Source organism: Rhinoderma darwinii, chromosome 2 (assembly GCF_050947455.1).
Source record: "Rhinoderma darwinii isolate aRhiDar2 chromosome 2, aRhiDar2.hap1, whole genome shotgun sequence".
Taxonomy (NCBI): Eukaryota; Metazoa; Chordata; class Amphibia; order Anura; family Rhinodermatidae; genus Rhinoderma; species Rhinoderma darwinii.
Genome location: NC_134688.1, coordinates 428,878,380 through 428,893,458, shown reverse-complemented (window position 1 = coordinate 428,893,458; position 15,079 = coordinate 428,878,380). Strand labels below are relative to the sequence as shown.

General features: G+C 43.7%; 1 protein-coding gene across 2 annotated transcripts in view; it reads right to left on the bottom strand.

Annotated features, from left to right (window-relative positions):
- PIGL (phosphatidylinositol glycan anchor biosynthesis class L) overlaps positions 1–15,079 on the bottom strand; it is a 142,912-nt gene that overhangs the window by 25,339 nt on the left and 102,494 nt on the right. For both annotated transcript variants that reach the window (XM_075854380.1, XM_075854381.1), the window contains exon 3: positions 8,416–8,506. In XM_075854380.1, coding sequence (XP_075710495.1) covers positions 8,416–8,506 — 91 coding nt within the window. The remainder of the gene's footprint in view (positions 1–8,415; positions 8,507–15,079) is intronic.

The window sequence follows — 15,079 nt, the reverse complement described above, 5'->3', positions numbered from 1 at the left end:
GGACACGGCCAATTTTAGCCTTGAGGACAGAGCAATTTTTCTTACATTTCCCTCTTTGCATCCCGACGCTCATAACGCTTTTATTTTTTGTACGACGTAGTTGTATGAGACTTTGTTTTTTGCGGGACGAGTTGTACTTTATGTACGTACCATTTTTTGGTACAAATACATTATCGTTTAATTTCTATACATTTTTAATTAGATTAAAATGCAGAAAAAAAGCAGTTGCGCTGCAGTTTTAATATTTATTTTTTTACACCATACACCGATCATAAATAATGTTATACATTTGTAGTACAGGTTGTTACGGTCGTGGCGATACCAAATATGTCTATATTATTTCATGTTTTGGGACTTATATTTTAAAAAGTTGATTTATTATAAAAAATGTGTGTTTCTGTGTATTTTATTTACTTTTTATTTATTTATTTACCATTATTTTTTTTTTACATTCATTTAACTTTTTTTTTTAATCCCATTAAGGGATTTATCATTTAGATTTTTATTTTGTAGCTACAATGTACTGGCATAGATCTATATGCCAGTACATTAGCCTGTTACTGATCGTACACAGGCAGTTGTTAGGGCATACCTCAGTATGCCCTAACAACAGGAAATATGTTCAGACAGCCCTGGGGTCCTTCACTGGACCCTGGGCTGTCTGGCCATATGAGTTGTGGGCTTTGATCGCGTCACAGTTATTTTCTGTGACGCGATCAATGTGCAGTCCCCTCTCCTTGAACGCCGCGATCAGCTGTCATCGCGGCGTTCAAAGGGTTAACAGCGGAGAGAAGATGTTTCTCTCCTCTCCGCTGTCAGAGCGGGGCCGTGGCTGTGTATTACAGCCGTTGCCCCGCTCTCGATCGCACACACAGAGACGGCAGGGACGGCTGTCACACAGGACGAGTATGCTCGTCCTAATGCGCGAAGTGCTCGCCGCTCAGGACGAGCATACTCGTCCTGTGTCGGCAACCAGTTAAGATTAACAAATACATTTCTTGTTTACTGTAGTTTTCTCCTGGAGGGGTTGTGCCCCTCCAGTCACACTCTATGAGAGTAATAGGAACACCCAAAATCGTGTAGTCGGGTGGTTTATAGGAAATCTATTGGTCGGACCCCCAATAATTGTAAATTTATCGCTTATCCAGTGAATAAGTGTTAAATGGTCGTGGCAGGAATACCGCTTTAAACTCTGCTGGTCAGGATTATGGTATTACTAGAATTACATTTTTTACTTGACAATAATATTTACTGATGAGAATCTTTAAAACAACGGCAAGTCCTTATACCGTTTCTTAGACTACAAAAGGCTGTAAGAATGTTAAACCTCTCCTTTCTATTGCTGTATTATTATTACAGTCCAAAGTGAGGCCACTTTAATTATTTTTTTTAAACTCGTTTTATTGAAGAAACGTAGTACAAATGCAATCATTCCATACACTTAATACAGTACACATTGCAGACATGGATGATAATCTTTAACTTTCCAACTTTACATATAAGGAGAAGTACATACATGCAATCAGACATTTTAACATGAGTCTAGAATCCACCAGAATTATAAAAGCAACTATATTGGAGAACAGTAGCCAAGACAAATTTGAACACTTTGCATAAATGATCTAGATCCACCACCCCAGATGTTCAGACATGTGTTAATGACCTACGCAGGTCGCTATACCTGTGCGGAGTATACTGTGTCCCTGCAGAATCACACCAAGCTTCCCATATCCCATGAAATTTACCAATGCAACCCCTCTGTCTATACATTATTCTCTCATATGGGATAACCGCGTTCACCAGTGCTTTCCACCCTGCCACTGTGGGAGGACGGGGGTCCATCCACCTTAAAGCAATAGCTTTTCGTGCCATAAACAGAATTTCCCGGAGGAATATTTTCAGATAATGTGGCCACTGTTCATCCTGGAGGATACCAAATATACACACTTGTGGGCTTACTGGGACCGGAATATGCATGATTCCCGCAGCAACTCCTATCACCTCCTTCCAAAAAGAGGAGATAACCGGACACTCCCATATCATATGCCAAAAGTCTGAACTAGGGTGCCTGCATCTGTGACATTCTGTGCTCGGATATCTACCCATTTTATGCATTCTAACAGGTGTCAAGTAGCTTTGGTGGACTATTAACAGCTGTATCATCCTATTGTTGGCAGCTGGCGACACATATAATGGAGAGGTTAGGATCACATCCCAGTCCTCTTCTGCAAGGTCAGGTATCCTCGCAGTCCATCTATCCTTGACCATCAGGGGTGTACTAGCTACCTTGGCTGTAATGAGAGATGTATATATAGCTGATATCAGACCTCTGGGGCCTTGGGACCTAAAAACTCCTATCAGAGGAAGCCGAGTGAATGTCGTGTCAGTGGGAGGGAATTGGGCATTGAGAGCATGACGCAGTTGTAAATATCTGTGAAAAGCAGTCCTGGGTATTGCAAACTCCGACTGCACCTGTGAAAATGATTTGAGGATGTTATCCGTATACATGTCCCCTATAGTACATATCCCCTTTTGAATCCAAAATTGTGGAGCCAGTTCCTCTGATATCTGAGGGAGAAGGGGGTTAGACCATAGTGGCATATCAATTTGTACTCCCGAGTGTCTGTATATGCTCTTCGCAGCCCTCCACACCTGAGAAGCCACCCTATGGATTGGCAACACATTTTTAATTTCGTTCAGGGACCCTTCCAATACCGGCCACAGAGTGGACATATGCATATGGAATGCCAGGTGATGTTCCCTATCTGGCAAGGCCATATTGGCGACCCATACTTTGAGGTATCTTAGTTGCCCCGCCAGATAATAAAGGTAAAGATCTGGCAGGGCCGCCCCCCCTGATGTTTTGGGGCGCTGCAGAGTAGCAAGACTGAGCTTCGATCTATTGGAGCCCCATATAAACCCTGGAAATAGGGCATGTATCTGTTTGAAAAACTTTTTGAACACTGGTGTCGCTGCATGTTCGAGGATATAGAGACATTTAGGAAGAATGACCATTTTTATTAGATTTATTCTACCCGTTACTGCTAGGGGAAGAGTGCTCCAAATCCGAAATTTAGCCTTTATATATTCTAACAATGGCAAGACATTACTGGCATGATCATTCCTATGCTCTTGATTTATAACAATTCCTAAGTATTTAAATGAGGAGACCACCCTTAATCCGTGCATCACTTCCGGCCCTCCCGCCCCCTGTAATGGCATAAAAAAGGACTTGGTCCAATTGACATAAAGGCCAGAAAACCCCCCAAAGATTTCCAAAGTGGTGATTGCCAAGGGCAGTGTCACCATCGGTTGGGACATAAAGAGAACCATGTCATCTGCATATAGGCCAATCCTATCTTCCCTACCCCCCAAACTAATCCCTTTATATCCATTATGTTGGCGTATGTGTAAGGCTAAGGGTTCTATAGCAAGTGCGAACAGCAATGGGGAGAGGGGGCAACCCTGCCGAGTACCCCTCTGTAACCGGAAATATGGGGACAGTATGCCGTTCACCAGGATTTGTGCCCTCGGTGCTTTATATAGAATCGAAATCCATCTAAGGAACTGTGGTCCAAACCCAAACCTCTCCAAAGTTTCCAACAGATATATCCATTCGATGGAGTCAAAAGCTTTCGCGGCGTCTAAAGACGCCATCGCCCAGTCAGCCTTCATCTCTTTCCCTATCTGAGCTATAATCTGTACCCTCCGGATGTTATCGGAGGTAGATTTCCCAGGCATAAAGCCTGTCTGGTCTTCATGGATTACTTGGGAAATAACTTTGTTCAGCCTATTTGCCAATATTTTAGTAAGCAATTTGTAATCATTGTTCAGTAATGATATCGGGCGGTAGGAGCCACATTCCACGGGGTCTTTATCTGGTTTCAGCAGAACAATAATAGTGGCGTCATACATACTTTCGGGTAACTGCCCTCTCTCAAGTGCATACGAAAACATAGCTGCTAGTGAGGGAATGAGATGCTCTGAATATTTATGGTATACCTCAATAGGGATCCCATCAGGACCCGGTGCCTTTCCCTTAGCCATATCTTTCAAAGCTTCCCTTATTTCATCTTCAGTCACAACCCCTTCCATGGTCTCTCTACCTTCCGCACTCAGCTTAGGGAACTGAATACCATCCATATACGACTGGAGCTCTAACTTATCATATCTAGATTGTGAGGCATATAGCCCCCTGTAAAATTGAACAAATGCCTCGGCTATGCCTTGGGAGTCAGTCAAGCATTCCCCAGAACTACTTTGAATTTTAAGAATAGCCGGGCTTTTAGAATTTTGATGTATTAAATGGGCCAACAGTTTACTAGACTGGTTACCTAGTTCAAAATATGTTTGTTTCGCAAAAAATGTCTTCCTATGTGCCTTTTCCTGCAGCAGTAGCAGGTACTTCCTCCCCATTTGCAACCATTGGTCTCTATTTGTGTCAGTGGGGTCAGCCGTATATTTACCCTCTAGTTCAGCGCATTGTTTTCCCAACTCCACTTCTGTTCTGGAGGAGTCTTTTTTAATGTATGAAATAGTGGACCGGAGACACCCCCTAAGATATGCTTTCAGTGTATCCCAGGCAATGCTGGAGTTTTCAAAAGTGCTATGTTCCCTGTTAAACACCTCCAGTTGATCAGGGATCCTATCCTGTGGGCCTATCAGGGTTAGCCAAAAGGGGTGTATTTTCCAACTTCTGGGCAGTGGAGGGCCTGGGATGCTGAAGCTGGCCACTATTGGAGAGTGATCAGATACTGCCCTGGGTTTATACGAGATTGATTCCACCAACGGTACAATTAAAGAGTTTCCCACCATATAATCTATACGGGACAGGGAGTTTCTGCCTAGGGAGTGACATGAATACACTGTAGACATCGGGTACTTATATCTATAGAGATCCTTCCAGCCCATCTCTTCAAACAGTAGACCCAAAACTGATACCGCGGAGGGTGTCCGGACCTGCCCGGTAATAGCATTAAACCTATCCATGTTGCTGTCCACCACCATGTTGAAGTCTCCCATGCCAAGCACTCTTGCGGTCGGATATGTGGCTGCAAAGGTGGCCGCCAAATGTAGAACCTGTAATGAAGCTGGCGGGGGGATGTATACACCCAACAAGACATGAGGTACATTTTCTATAAGCGCATACACAAAGACATATCTACCCTCACTATCCACTTTAGTGTGAATTGCTTCCCATCTCACCGATTTGTGCACTAGTATGGACACGCCCCTTGAGTATGTCGTGTGATATGAGTGGCTAGACCACTGCACCCATGGCCGGAGAACCGTTTTCATTTTAGCTGGCGTCAGGTGTGTCTCCTGAAGGCACAGTATATGAGGGTTAATCTTGCGTATATAACTATATAATATCACTCTCTTCTGTGGATTGCCCATGCCCCTCACATTCCACGACATTACCGTTAAAGAAGACATTTCTGAACTTTATCTTCCACATACAGGAGATATCCATATTGCCTGATATACATCAACACTCCATCCCATCTCAAATAATGGCTATAACTATGCATTCCATCCCTTATGCGGTTACATTTGTACATGAATGGTGCTATAACTATCCGCACCCAAGGCACATTCCAACTTAAAACCCAGAACAACAGGTTATTAATAACACAACCATACCGGCAATGCATTGAGATGCATATTACATTACCGGTGCGGGCCGTATAACGTGGCATTTTGAATATACGGGGGTAATACCCGCTCCAAACATCAACTATGAATGCTTCCATCAGGACTTAAACGACCAGCAACTTCTTCGGGCAAGACGTCCAATACTTCAGGATAACTTAAGTCAGTACTGTTCTAGCATAAGGACCAGCCATTCTCTGCCAGGCCCGGTCTGTATCCTCTTCAAGCTGGGGCCTTATATGTTAACAGGAAAGTCCAGCGGCAACAATTACTTCACCACGAGGCACCAACCTTGATATCAGGCATAGCTAGTTCCTTCGTGGCTGACGCTTGCCTCTCACCCAATCATCAGCATCCTGCGGAGAATTGAAAAAGATGGTTCTCTCTCCGTCCACAATACGCAGCCTAGCCGGATAAGACATGGAGTAAGGGACTCCCAGCTCCCGTAAACGTCGTTTAACAGCCAAAAATGTCGCCCGTTTTTTTTGCAATTCTGCCGAGAAGTCAGGGAAGATGGAGACTTTCGCCCCGTTATATGTAATTTCCGGCAACCTGCGAGTCAGACGCAAAATCAAGTCCCGATCATTGCAGTTTAGCATACGTGCCAGAAGCGGTCTGGGGGGAGCCCCCGGTGGTGGCGGCCTCCCCGGCACTCTGTGGGCTCTCTCAACCGCCAAGGCTTGCGAAAATGGCGCATCAGGAAGCAGGTCTTTAATCCACTGCAGAACGAAATCACCAGGAATCTGACCTTCAGCTCTCTCTGGCAGGCCAATTATGCGTATGTTGTTACGCCTAAGTCGATTTTCCATGTCATCTGTTTCCATAATTCAGCCGCCGATTCTAAGTCAGCAATGGCCTCCGGTAAGGACACCGTTCTGTCCTCCACCCCGGATACTCTATCCTCCACGTGGGTCAGACGCTCCCTCATGGTCTGCATGTCCTGTCTCATAAGGCCTATGTCAATCTTCACTTCCTCCAGCTTACCGGTAAGTGAAGTTTTACATGCTGCTATAGCTGCGAGGAGTTGAGTAGTCATTTCGGACAGCGTAGGCTCCGGGGTTGTCTCCGTATCTGATTCCTTGCTGCATGAGGCCTCTCCTCCCTTAGATCTCTGAGGCAGAGGTGTGCGTCCGCCATCTTGCCCCTCACCCCTTGCAAAGTTTTGCAGCTTCTCCGCGGCCGTCTGACCTCTAGTGAGGCCCATGCTGGCTCCGGTACTTGCCCCCGGTCGTCTCGGGCGTCTGGACGGTATATTTGTGAGTTATGGAAGCCTCAGGATCTTTGCAGGATAACGATGGCGCGGGTTCACTGCGGAGCTCCTAGAACATGCGACCGCTCCTGCTGCGCGCTAAGCCACGCCCCTAGGCCACTTTAATTTTACATGAAGTGGTATTCCAGCCTTCAGCATTTTTCACCTAGCCATAAGTAAAACATGCTAGATCAGTGGGGGTCCCCACTGATCGCCTCTGCTGTTTCAGTCAGCCGCATAGACTTTGAATGGAGTGGCACCACATATGCCCGGCCCCCGCTTAAAGGGGTTGTCCACGACCGGACAACTGATGACCTATCCCTGGGATAGGTCATCAGTATATGATCGGTGTAGGTCAGACACCCGAACCCTGCACCGACCCGCCACTCTGGCCGCCGGATGTTTTGAATGGCGTGAAGTAGTTGGAAGCAGATGGCTCCAACAACTGCATAGCAGCCGTTCTACAGAACTGCAGCTCTGCTCCTATTCACGTGAATAGGAGCAGAGCTGCAGTTCTGTAGAACGGCCGCTATGCATTGGTCGTAGCCATCTGCTTCCGACTCCAACTACTGCATACCATTCAAATCATCCAGCGCCCAGAGGCAGCCGGAGTGGCGGGTCGGTGCAGGGTCCGGGTGTTGGACCTGCATCGATCATATACTGATGACCTATCCTGGGGACAGGTCATCAGTTGTCCGGTCATGGACAACCCCTTTAATTTGAACTCCTTCTAGCCGCCGTCTTGCGGCTGGGGAGGAAAAGGGGGACCAAGGTCCTCCTTTCTGACAATCGGTGGAGGTCCCTGTAGTCGGACACCCACCGATCTAGCATTTTTCACCCATCCTGTGTATAGGTGAAAAATGCTGGAGGCTGGAATACCCCTATAAGCAGTCTAACCTTGACCTGATCCTGCTACACTGTCTGAGTACTGGGTAACACTTTGTGGCCATGTTCAAATGTAGACGACGTGTTGCGTTTCCGCATCAGAAAACCGCAACAGAGTTAGAGTACCATACATATGAGTGGGGTTTTCAAAACCCCATTCACATGTAGTCAATTTTTTGCTACAGATTTGATGGCATGCTCTAGATTTTTATGTTCACAGCATGCCTATTATGTTGCGTATTTGCTGCAGATTTTCACAGCGAATTTCACCACCTGCAATGCAAAAGACAAAATCTGCATCACATTTCCAGCAAAATGCGCAGCTAAATCTGCATATAACACATGTAGATTTTGCTGTGGATTCGGCACGGATTTGCAGCAAAATCCACAGCACCTTTTTTTCAGCAGCCCAAACAATTCAAATTAAATTTTTCCAATCTTTCTAAACGGGTAATTTCTAGCTTTATTACTGCCTGTTGGTCAGAGAACCAACAGGCACTAATGATAGTAATGATAGACCATACACATAGACTAACAGCACAACATGCACGTCATGATTACTTTAAAAAAGGTACATTCGGTTGTTGTGCAGAATTTTAAGGATGGCTTAGAGAAAAGAATAAACTCACCAGATCAATGTTCTTTTCTTGAATGTGGTTTAATACAAGAGAAGAGAGGAGATGCTCATCCCACTTTACTGTAGGACTATCAGGAAGGTCACTGGAAAAGCAAAGAAATGATGAGAAACAATGGGGTAATAAAGTACATAGTAATTTAATGGTAGGGCTGGGTTCACACCTGTGTTGTGACATCAGAGGAGCAGAACAAGGGAATAACGGAAGCAACAGTTCTGTTGCACACCGGACACCGGCGGCCGACGAAGCCCATTGACTTCAATAGGTTTAGTCGGATTTCCGTTGGGGTGTCCGTGATTTTACCAGACACAATAGCGCAGCATGCTGTGCTATTGTCTCCGGTAATCCCTGCCGGATTTGCGACAAAGGCCCCTAACGGAGCCTCCAACGCAGATGTGAACGAAGCCTAAACTCTTCAATAGCAACCTGCCAAACATGCATAAATGCTATAAATAAATCTCAGGGCTTAATTTGAGCCGGCAAAAAAACAATGTGCAAGTGATCCAACAATTTCTAGCTCAAGTCCCCTAGGGGAACTAATAAAAAAAGTAAAAAACAGATAAAGTTTACATATACATAAAAAGTTATGGCTTCTGAAATGTGGGGAGGTAAAAAATGAAAATGAAAAAATGGAAATCAAAAAACAAAAATTGGCCGCCACAGGAAGGAGTTAATATGTCCTACACGAATTCCCAAAAATTGACCATCAATAGAGAGAAAACATTTTGTTACCACAAGCACACGTTATCCTTCGCACTGGACAGCCCTGATCTAAACATGTCAAAGCAGCTGCAACTGCCTGAGATGCCCAACTTCAATGGCAGACTTTTATCATGTCCGCTTATAAGTATACTGGTGATTTATATGAGGAAATCAAAAAATACACTCGGCGGGAGCTACCTTGGTCCCCTGCTCTGGCAATTTTGAATTGCACTAAGAAGCTTGAAGTAAGATGAATAATAGTCTAACGATCTGTATCATCAGACTACTTCGTATAGCTAGAGGGCTCATTGCCAGGAAGTGGGGGGCGGAGCCACCTCCCTCCGTTGCAGAATGGAAGTGGGGGGCGGAGCTACCTCCCTCCGTTGCAGAATGGAGATGGGGGTGGTACGGAATTTAAGGTCAATATTGCAATATTGTGGATTTGATGTTCTTTATTACTATGACTATTTTTTCTACTCGACTGATGTGTCAAAATATTTTTTTCAATTGCAACAAAGAAAAGAAAAAAACATCATACATTTTTCCCAAATCATCTGTTATTGCAGATGAACAAGTGATATGAATCTGTCCTCTTTGAATAGTGGTGTTTGCATGCATTGTAACAGACACTATTTAGCTTTGCAAATCAACAGAAATCCTACGTCTGACTGGTGTAAACCAATATCTAGGGATATTGTCCAATGACTCTGAATTTGCATGAAAAATAGCTATTTGCAGTAGAATGGACATTTAATTAACACTACTATATTATAGCTAGTCCATACAAGTTATTTTCTTTTTTGCTTCTAATTTTTATATCAGGCTTCCAAATTATTGGAAAAAAGCATTTAAATTTGGGCATTAAGAAACTAATTAGCATAAATCTAAAATTGCTCATAACTTGCTACAAAATATTGTTTATCAAAATAAAAACCACTCTTGTTATCTACATTACAGCGCCGATCAGATTATGTAGGAGATAGGGCACTTATAATCTGGTGACAGAGCCTCTTTAAATTACACTGAACACAGGATAACCCCACACTTACCTCTCACCTCTATATGTAGGAAATCATGTATCATCTCTTTATCTAGCTTTCCTAGGTAGACTGCTAAAGACTTTACGAAGATTTATTATTTCCTTACACTCAATAAGGTCCGATCCCTCCAATCTCTCTGGGAAGGACATGACCCCCCCCCCCCCGAACTCTTCCGCTATCTTCAGATTAAATACTTCATTACCTCCCTCCTCACTGCACCTCTCTCTGGCACCCACACATCTTAGGTATTATTTTACAAGTTTATTCCAACCTCCTTTCGGCCCCTTATTGTTCTCATCTCACGTACATACAAAAGTGGAAGAATGACGGGATCTCAGTTGGACAACGTGCAATGGAGTTCTATTTGGACTAATGTTGCCCAGAGCTCCCACAATACATTGATTCTTGAGAGCTCTTATAAAATGCTTATGCACTGTTATTTGAATCCCACCCGAAGAGCCTACTCCATCCCAGGTTATCCTCCTATGTGTTTCCAGGGCTATCCTTCTCCCAGGGGCTTTTTGCATATCTGGTGGTCCTGTTCTAAAGCCCAATGTTTTTGGATAAGAGTATAGAATATGATATTGTCCGTGACAGGCCTTACAATAAGCAGAAATCCCTCGGAGACTATGCTGTGCTCAGAAATCTAATTAGTTAATTCCTAATATCTTTTTAGCTACAAAGTGAGTAATAGCAAAAGACTGGAAATCTCCCTCACTAGAACTATCTGACATTAAACAAGGGGTCCTTTTTTGTGTTTTGTTCTGGTATATGACTCGCAAGAAACTCTTCTGGATCCTACCGGATACCCATGATTAATTTAAAAAAATTTGTACCCTATGACCACCTAAAACACTCTTCCAATGGGATTCCTTCCCTATAGAGCGGTAGTGCCTTTCCAAGAGTCCCTTCCCCCTCTTCTTTCCGGATAATTTTTGACCCTCGTGTGTGTGTGTGTATATATATATATATATATATATATATATATATATATATATATAAAAACACCTGAATGTACCTGCTCATAATGATAGTATTTTTGCATTATGGTCCTTGAACCTCACTTTAGGAGCTAAAACTAATCTTAGGCTATGTTCACACGGAGTATTTTGGGGGAGGAATATCTGCCTCAAAATTCCGTTTGGAACTTTGAGGCAGATATTCCTCTCCCTGCACGCCGATTTTTGCGGCAATTATCGCGCCGTTTTTCGCCCGCGGCCATTGAGCGCCGCGGGCATAAAACAGCGAGATATACGCTTTCTCCTGCCTCCCATTGAAGTCAATGGGAGGTCGGAGGCGGAAGCGCCCGAAGATAGGGCATGTCGCTTCTTTTTCCCGCGAGGCAGTTTTACTGCTCGCGGGAAAAAGACGCCGACGCCTCCCATTGAAATCAATGGGAGGCGTTCTCGGGCCGTTTCTGCCGAGTTTTGCGACGCGGTTTCCGCGTCAAAAAACTCGGCAAAACACCCCGTGTGAACATAGCCTTAAACAGCATAAAAAGGACAAGAGGCAGACCTATATGGAAAAACCCATTTATGGTTGATGACATTGTAAATAGAGACCTGCGGCAGAGCGCTCTTGTGCTAGCTATAGACGTCAATACATTTATTTGTTAAGCACAAAAGGTCAGTTCTAGTTTACAGCAGGCACTCCAGTTTCCTTATTCAGAGGTTCATATCTTCCATTCACTAGTTTACCTTGAATTTTTCCGTTTTGCCAAAGAAAAAGTTAAACTGTAAAATCTATAACTCCAGCAACCCATGTTATGGAGGACTAATCACTGACAAAATTAAGCCTGTGAGGTCTCATTGATCTAAACTGTCTCACAAAAACCTGGCCTTGCCACCATTAACAACCATTCGCAGAGCAGCTTTTAATTTGTTCAGAAAATTTAAAGGGAGACTCCATTAAGGTGTCAGTCTCCTACTGCTTCTTTTCCTTGCAGCTTCTTTCACTAAATACCACACTGCAGCGTTGCATAGTAACAGTCAGAATCAGGTTCTGGTGATTCGCTTTTTCTACTTGAATGTATGGGATAAGCCAACCAGAACTTCCTGTGAGATGAAATTGCATGGACTGTGCCACAAAGGCTTTCCACAGGGGGGACAGGAACTCTTATTACATATACCACTGATGATTGTACTCTTCCCGCACAACGTAACTGTACGTTGGGGTCGGCGGTTCTTTGCCGCATTCCAACGCAAAGTTACGTCGGAACAATAAACTGTAATCATGTCAAACGACATGGCTACAGTGAGAAGGTTGCCGCTGCAAGAGACATCAGACACTCACCACTCGCTGGCACAAGACCAATGAGAGCAGCCCTGTGACGCCAGTCGCTGTGATTGGTCAGTCAAAACTGACTGACCAATCACAGCTAAGTATTAAAAAATAGGCTGGTTTTACTGGCATCACCGGCTCTGACAAGCTAATTTCTGGCAGAGAGCGTGCCAGAGTCCGTGTACAGTTGAAGAGGGACCTGTGAGCGATTTTGTGTGTAAAATTAATAAACATCCCCCCAGAACTCCCCCTTATTGCCTCAGCAAGAAGAGCCCCGTTAATTAATATTAATCCCCCAGATCTCCCACACATTGCTCCAGTGAGACGAAGAATGATTCCTCCAGATCACCCCCTCACTGGCCCAGTGAAAGGAAGAAAAGCCCAGTCAGTGTCAAGAACGATCCCCCCAGATCGCCAAATTAACCAATTTATTTGTGGAGCAATTTCTCGCCCACATCCCACGTCATAATATAGCAAAGACCAAATTTGGATCCCACAAACCAGAGGAGCTATACAAATTTTGGGGCCTGTTACTTATTAAGGGCCTCATATAAAAATCTAGCACCAAGACTACTGGTCCTCCAATGTCCTATATAATACTATCCTTATGAGCATCATTATAAGCATAAAAAGATTTGAGGCCATTCTCAAATTCCTGCATTATACTGATAAAACCCACTATAAAACCCCCCAGGTTCCAAATTATGACAGGTTAAATGAAATCTGGACTGTCATCGAACATGTTAATCTTAAATCCACACAAATATATGCCCCAGAAAAAAACATTGAAGTCAACGAGTCCCTCGTAAGTTTCAAAGGGAGTCCCCACTTCCATCAATACCTCCCAGAACAAAAGGGCCCGGTACAAAATAAAACTTTACAAGGTGTGTGAAAGTGTCACAGGGTACATACACAGATTTAGAATTTATGAGGGAGAGGAGTCCCCCACCACCCCAGGTATCAGTTAAAAATTGTCTGAGAATCTTAGATAGCTGCTACTTGGCCAGGAATATCATGTCTAGATAGACAACTTTTATAACAGCATCCCTTTCCAGAACTTTTATAACAGCATCCCTTTCCAGAACTTTTATAACAGCATCCCTTTCCAGAAGTGCCTTTTAGCAAGAGCTACAGTACAGTGGTCTGTGGTACAATTAGAAAAAAAATCAAAAGGGCCTCCCCAAAGCCCTACTGGGCAAGGCATTGCCAAAGGCGAGTGTGAAGCAGTCTACAGCAAAAATATGCTGCTTGTCAAATACAGGGACAAAGAAGTCCATAGTTTGTCTTGTACTCATAAGGACAGCCGCATCCACCTTCCAGTTAGTGGCTCTAACAACACAACTGCCAAGCCTGCCTGCGTACTGGATTACAACCGCCTCATGGGTGGGGTGGATCTATTTGATCAGTTTATAAAGCCCTATAGTGCCATGCGGAAAAGTTGGACCTGGTAAAAGAAGCTGGCAGTCCACCGTAGCCATGGCATTGTATAATGCGCTTGTGGTGTCCAGATACACAAGAAATCACAATACCTTTCTCCAATTCCAGGAGAAAATGATCAAAGCCCTTGTATTTAGTGACTTTAAAAAAAAAAGGAGGGATTTCTTCGGGAAGTTACAGTTGTCGTATAATGCCAGGCCAGCATATTCCGTCAGAAATACTCCCGACCGAGAAGAAAAGGAGACCCGAGAAAAGATGGTATTAGTGATTCCTTACTGTCCATATAGACTGTGTTTCTACACTGCCCTTTTATTTATTTATTCTGTAGGCGATTGGTTGTTTTTCGCACATTTCGGTTCCAACCTTGCCCGGCAGAAACCTATAATGGTGTGCCAACATCACTTGGTACATCCGTCTTGTATATAGGTTTTGATTGGGCTAAAGAGACATTGTAAGACCAGTCCCAAATAAGAAGTGACATTATATAGCCCTATTAGTTCATCCTGTGAACGTGCTCAAGTTCTGAACTTTTTTTCTCTCCATTTCTCAAATATATTGCCTTTCAGTCCAATTCAGTTTTAATTTTCTCTGCTTTAACTATTCTTAACAGCTTCGGACTGACACATTTTTTGGTTAGCTGCTTTGTTAGCACGACATAGTCACTAGAAAATGCAATGTTAGGGAGATGTCTCCTTATAAGTACAAATTGTCGCTCCTCTTCAGTTTGATTACTTTATTTGTTAGAGATCACAAAATCACATGAATCCTACTTTGAAAACGTAGCCATCCACATACAATGCATTCGGAAAGTCTATAGACCATTTCAATTTTTCCAAATTTTGTTAAGTTGAGGTCATGTGCTAAAATAAAGAAAATTCAACATTTTCCCCATCATTCTACAGTCAATACCCCAACATGACAAAGTAAAAAAAGAATGTTAGTAATCTTTGCTAATTTATTGAGAAGGAAAAACTAAAATATTGCATTGACAGCAGTATTCAGACTCAGCACTTAGTTGAAGCACCTTTGGCAGTGATAACAGTCTCCAGTCTTCTTGGGTACAATGCCACAAGGTTTGCACACCTGGATTTGGGGATTTTCTGCCATTCTTCTCTGCAGATCCTCCCAAGCTCTGTCAGGTTTGATGGGGACTGTCTGTGAACCATGTTCAGATCTCTTCAAAGATGTTCGATTGGGTT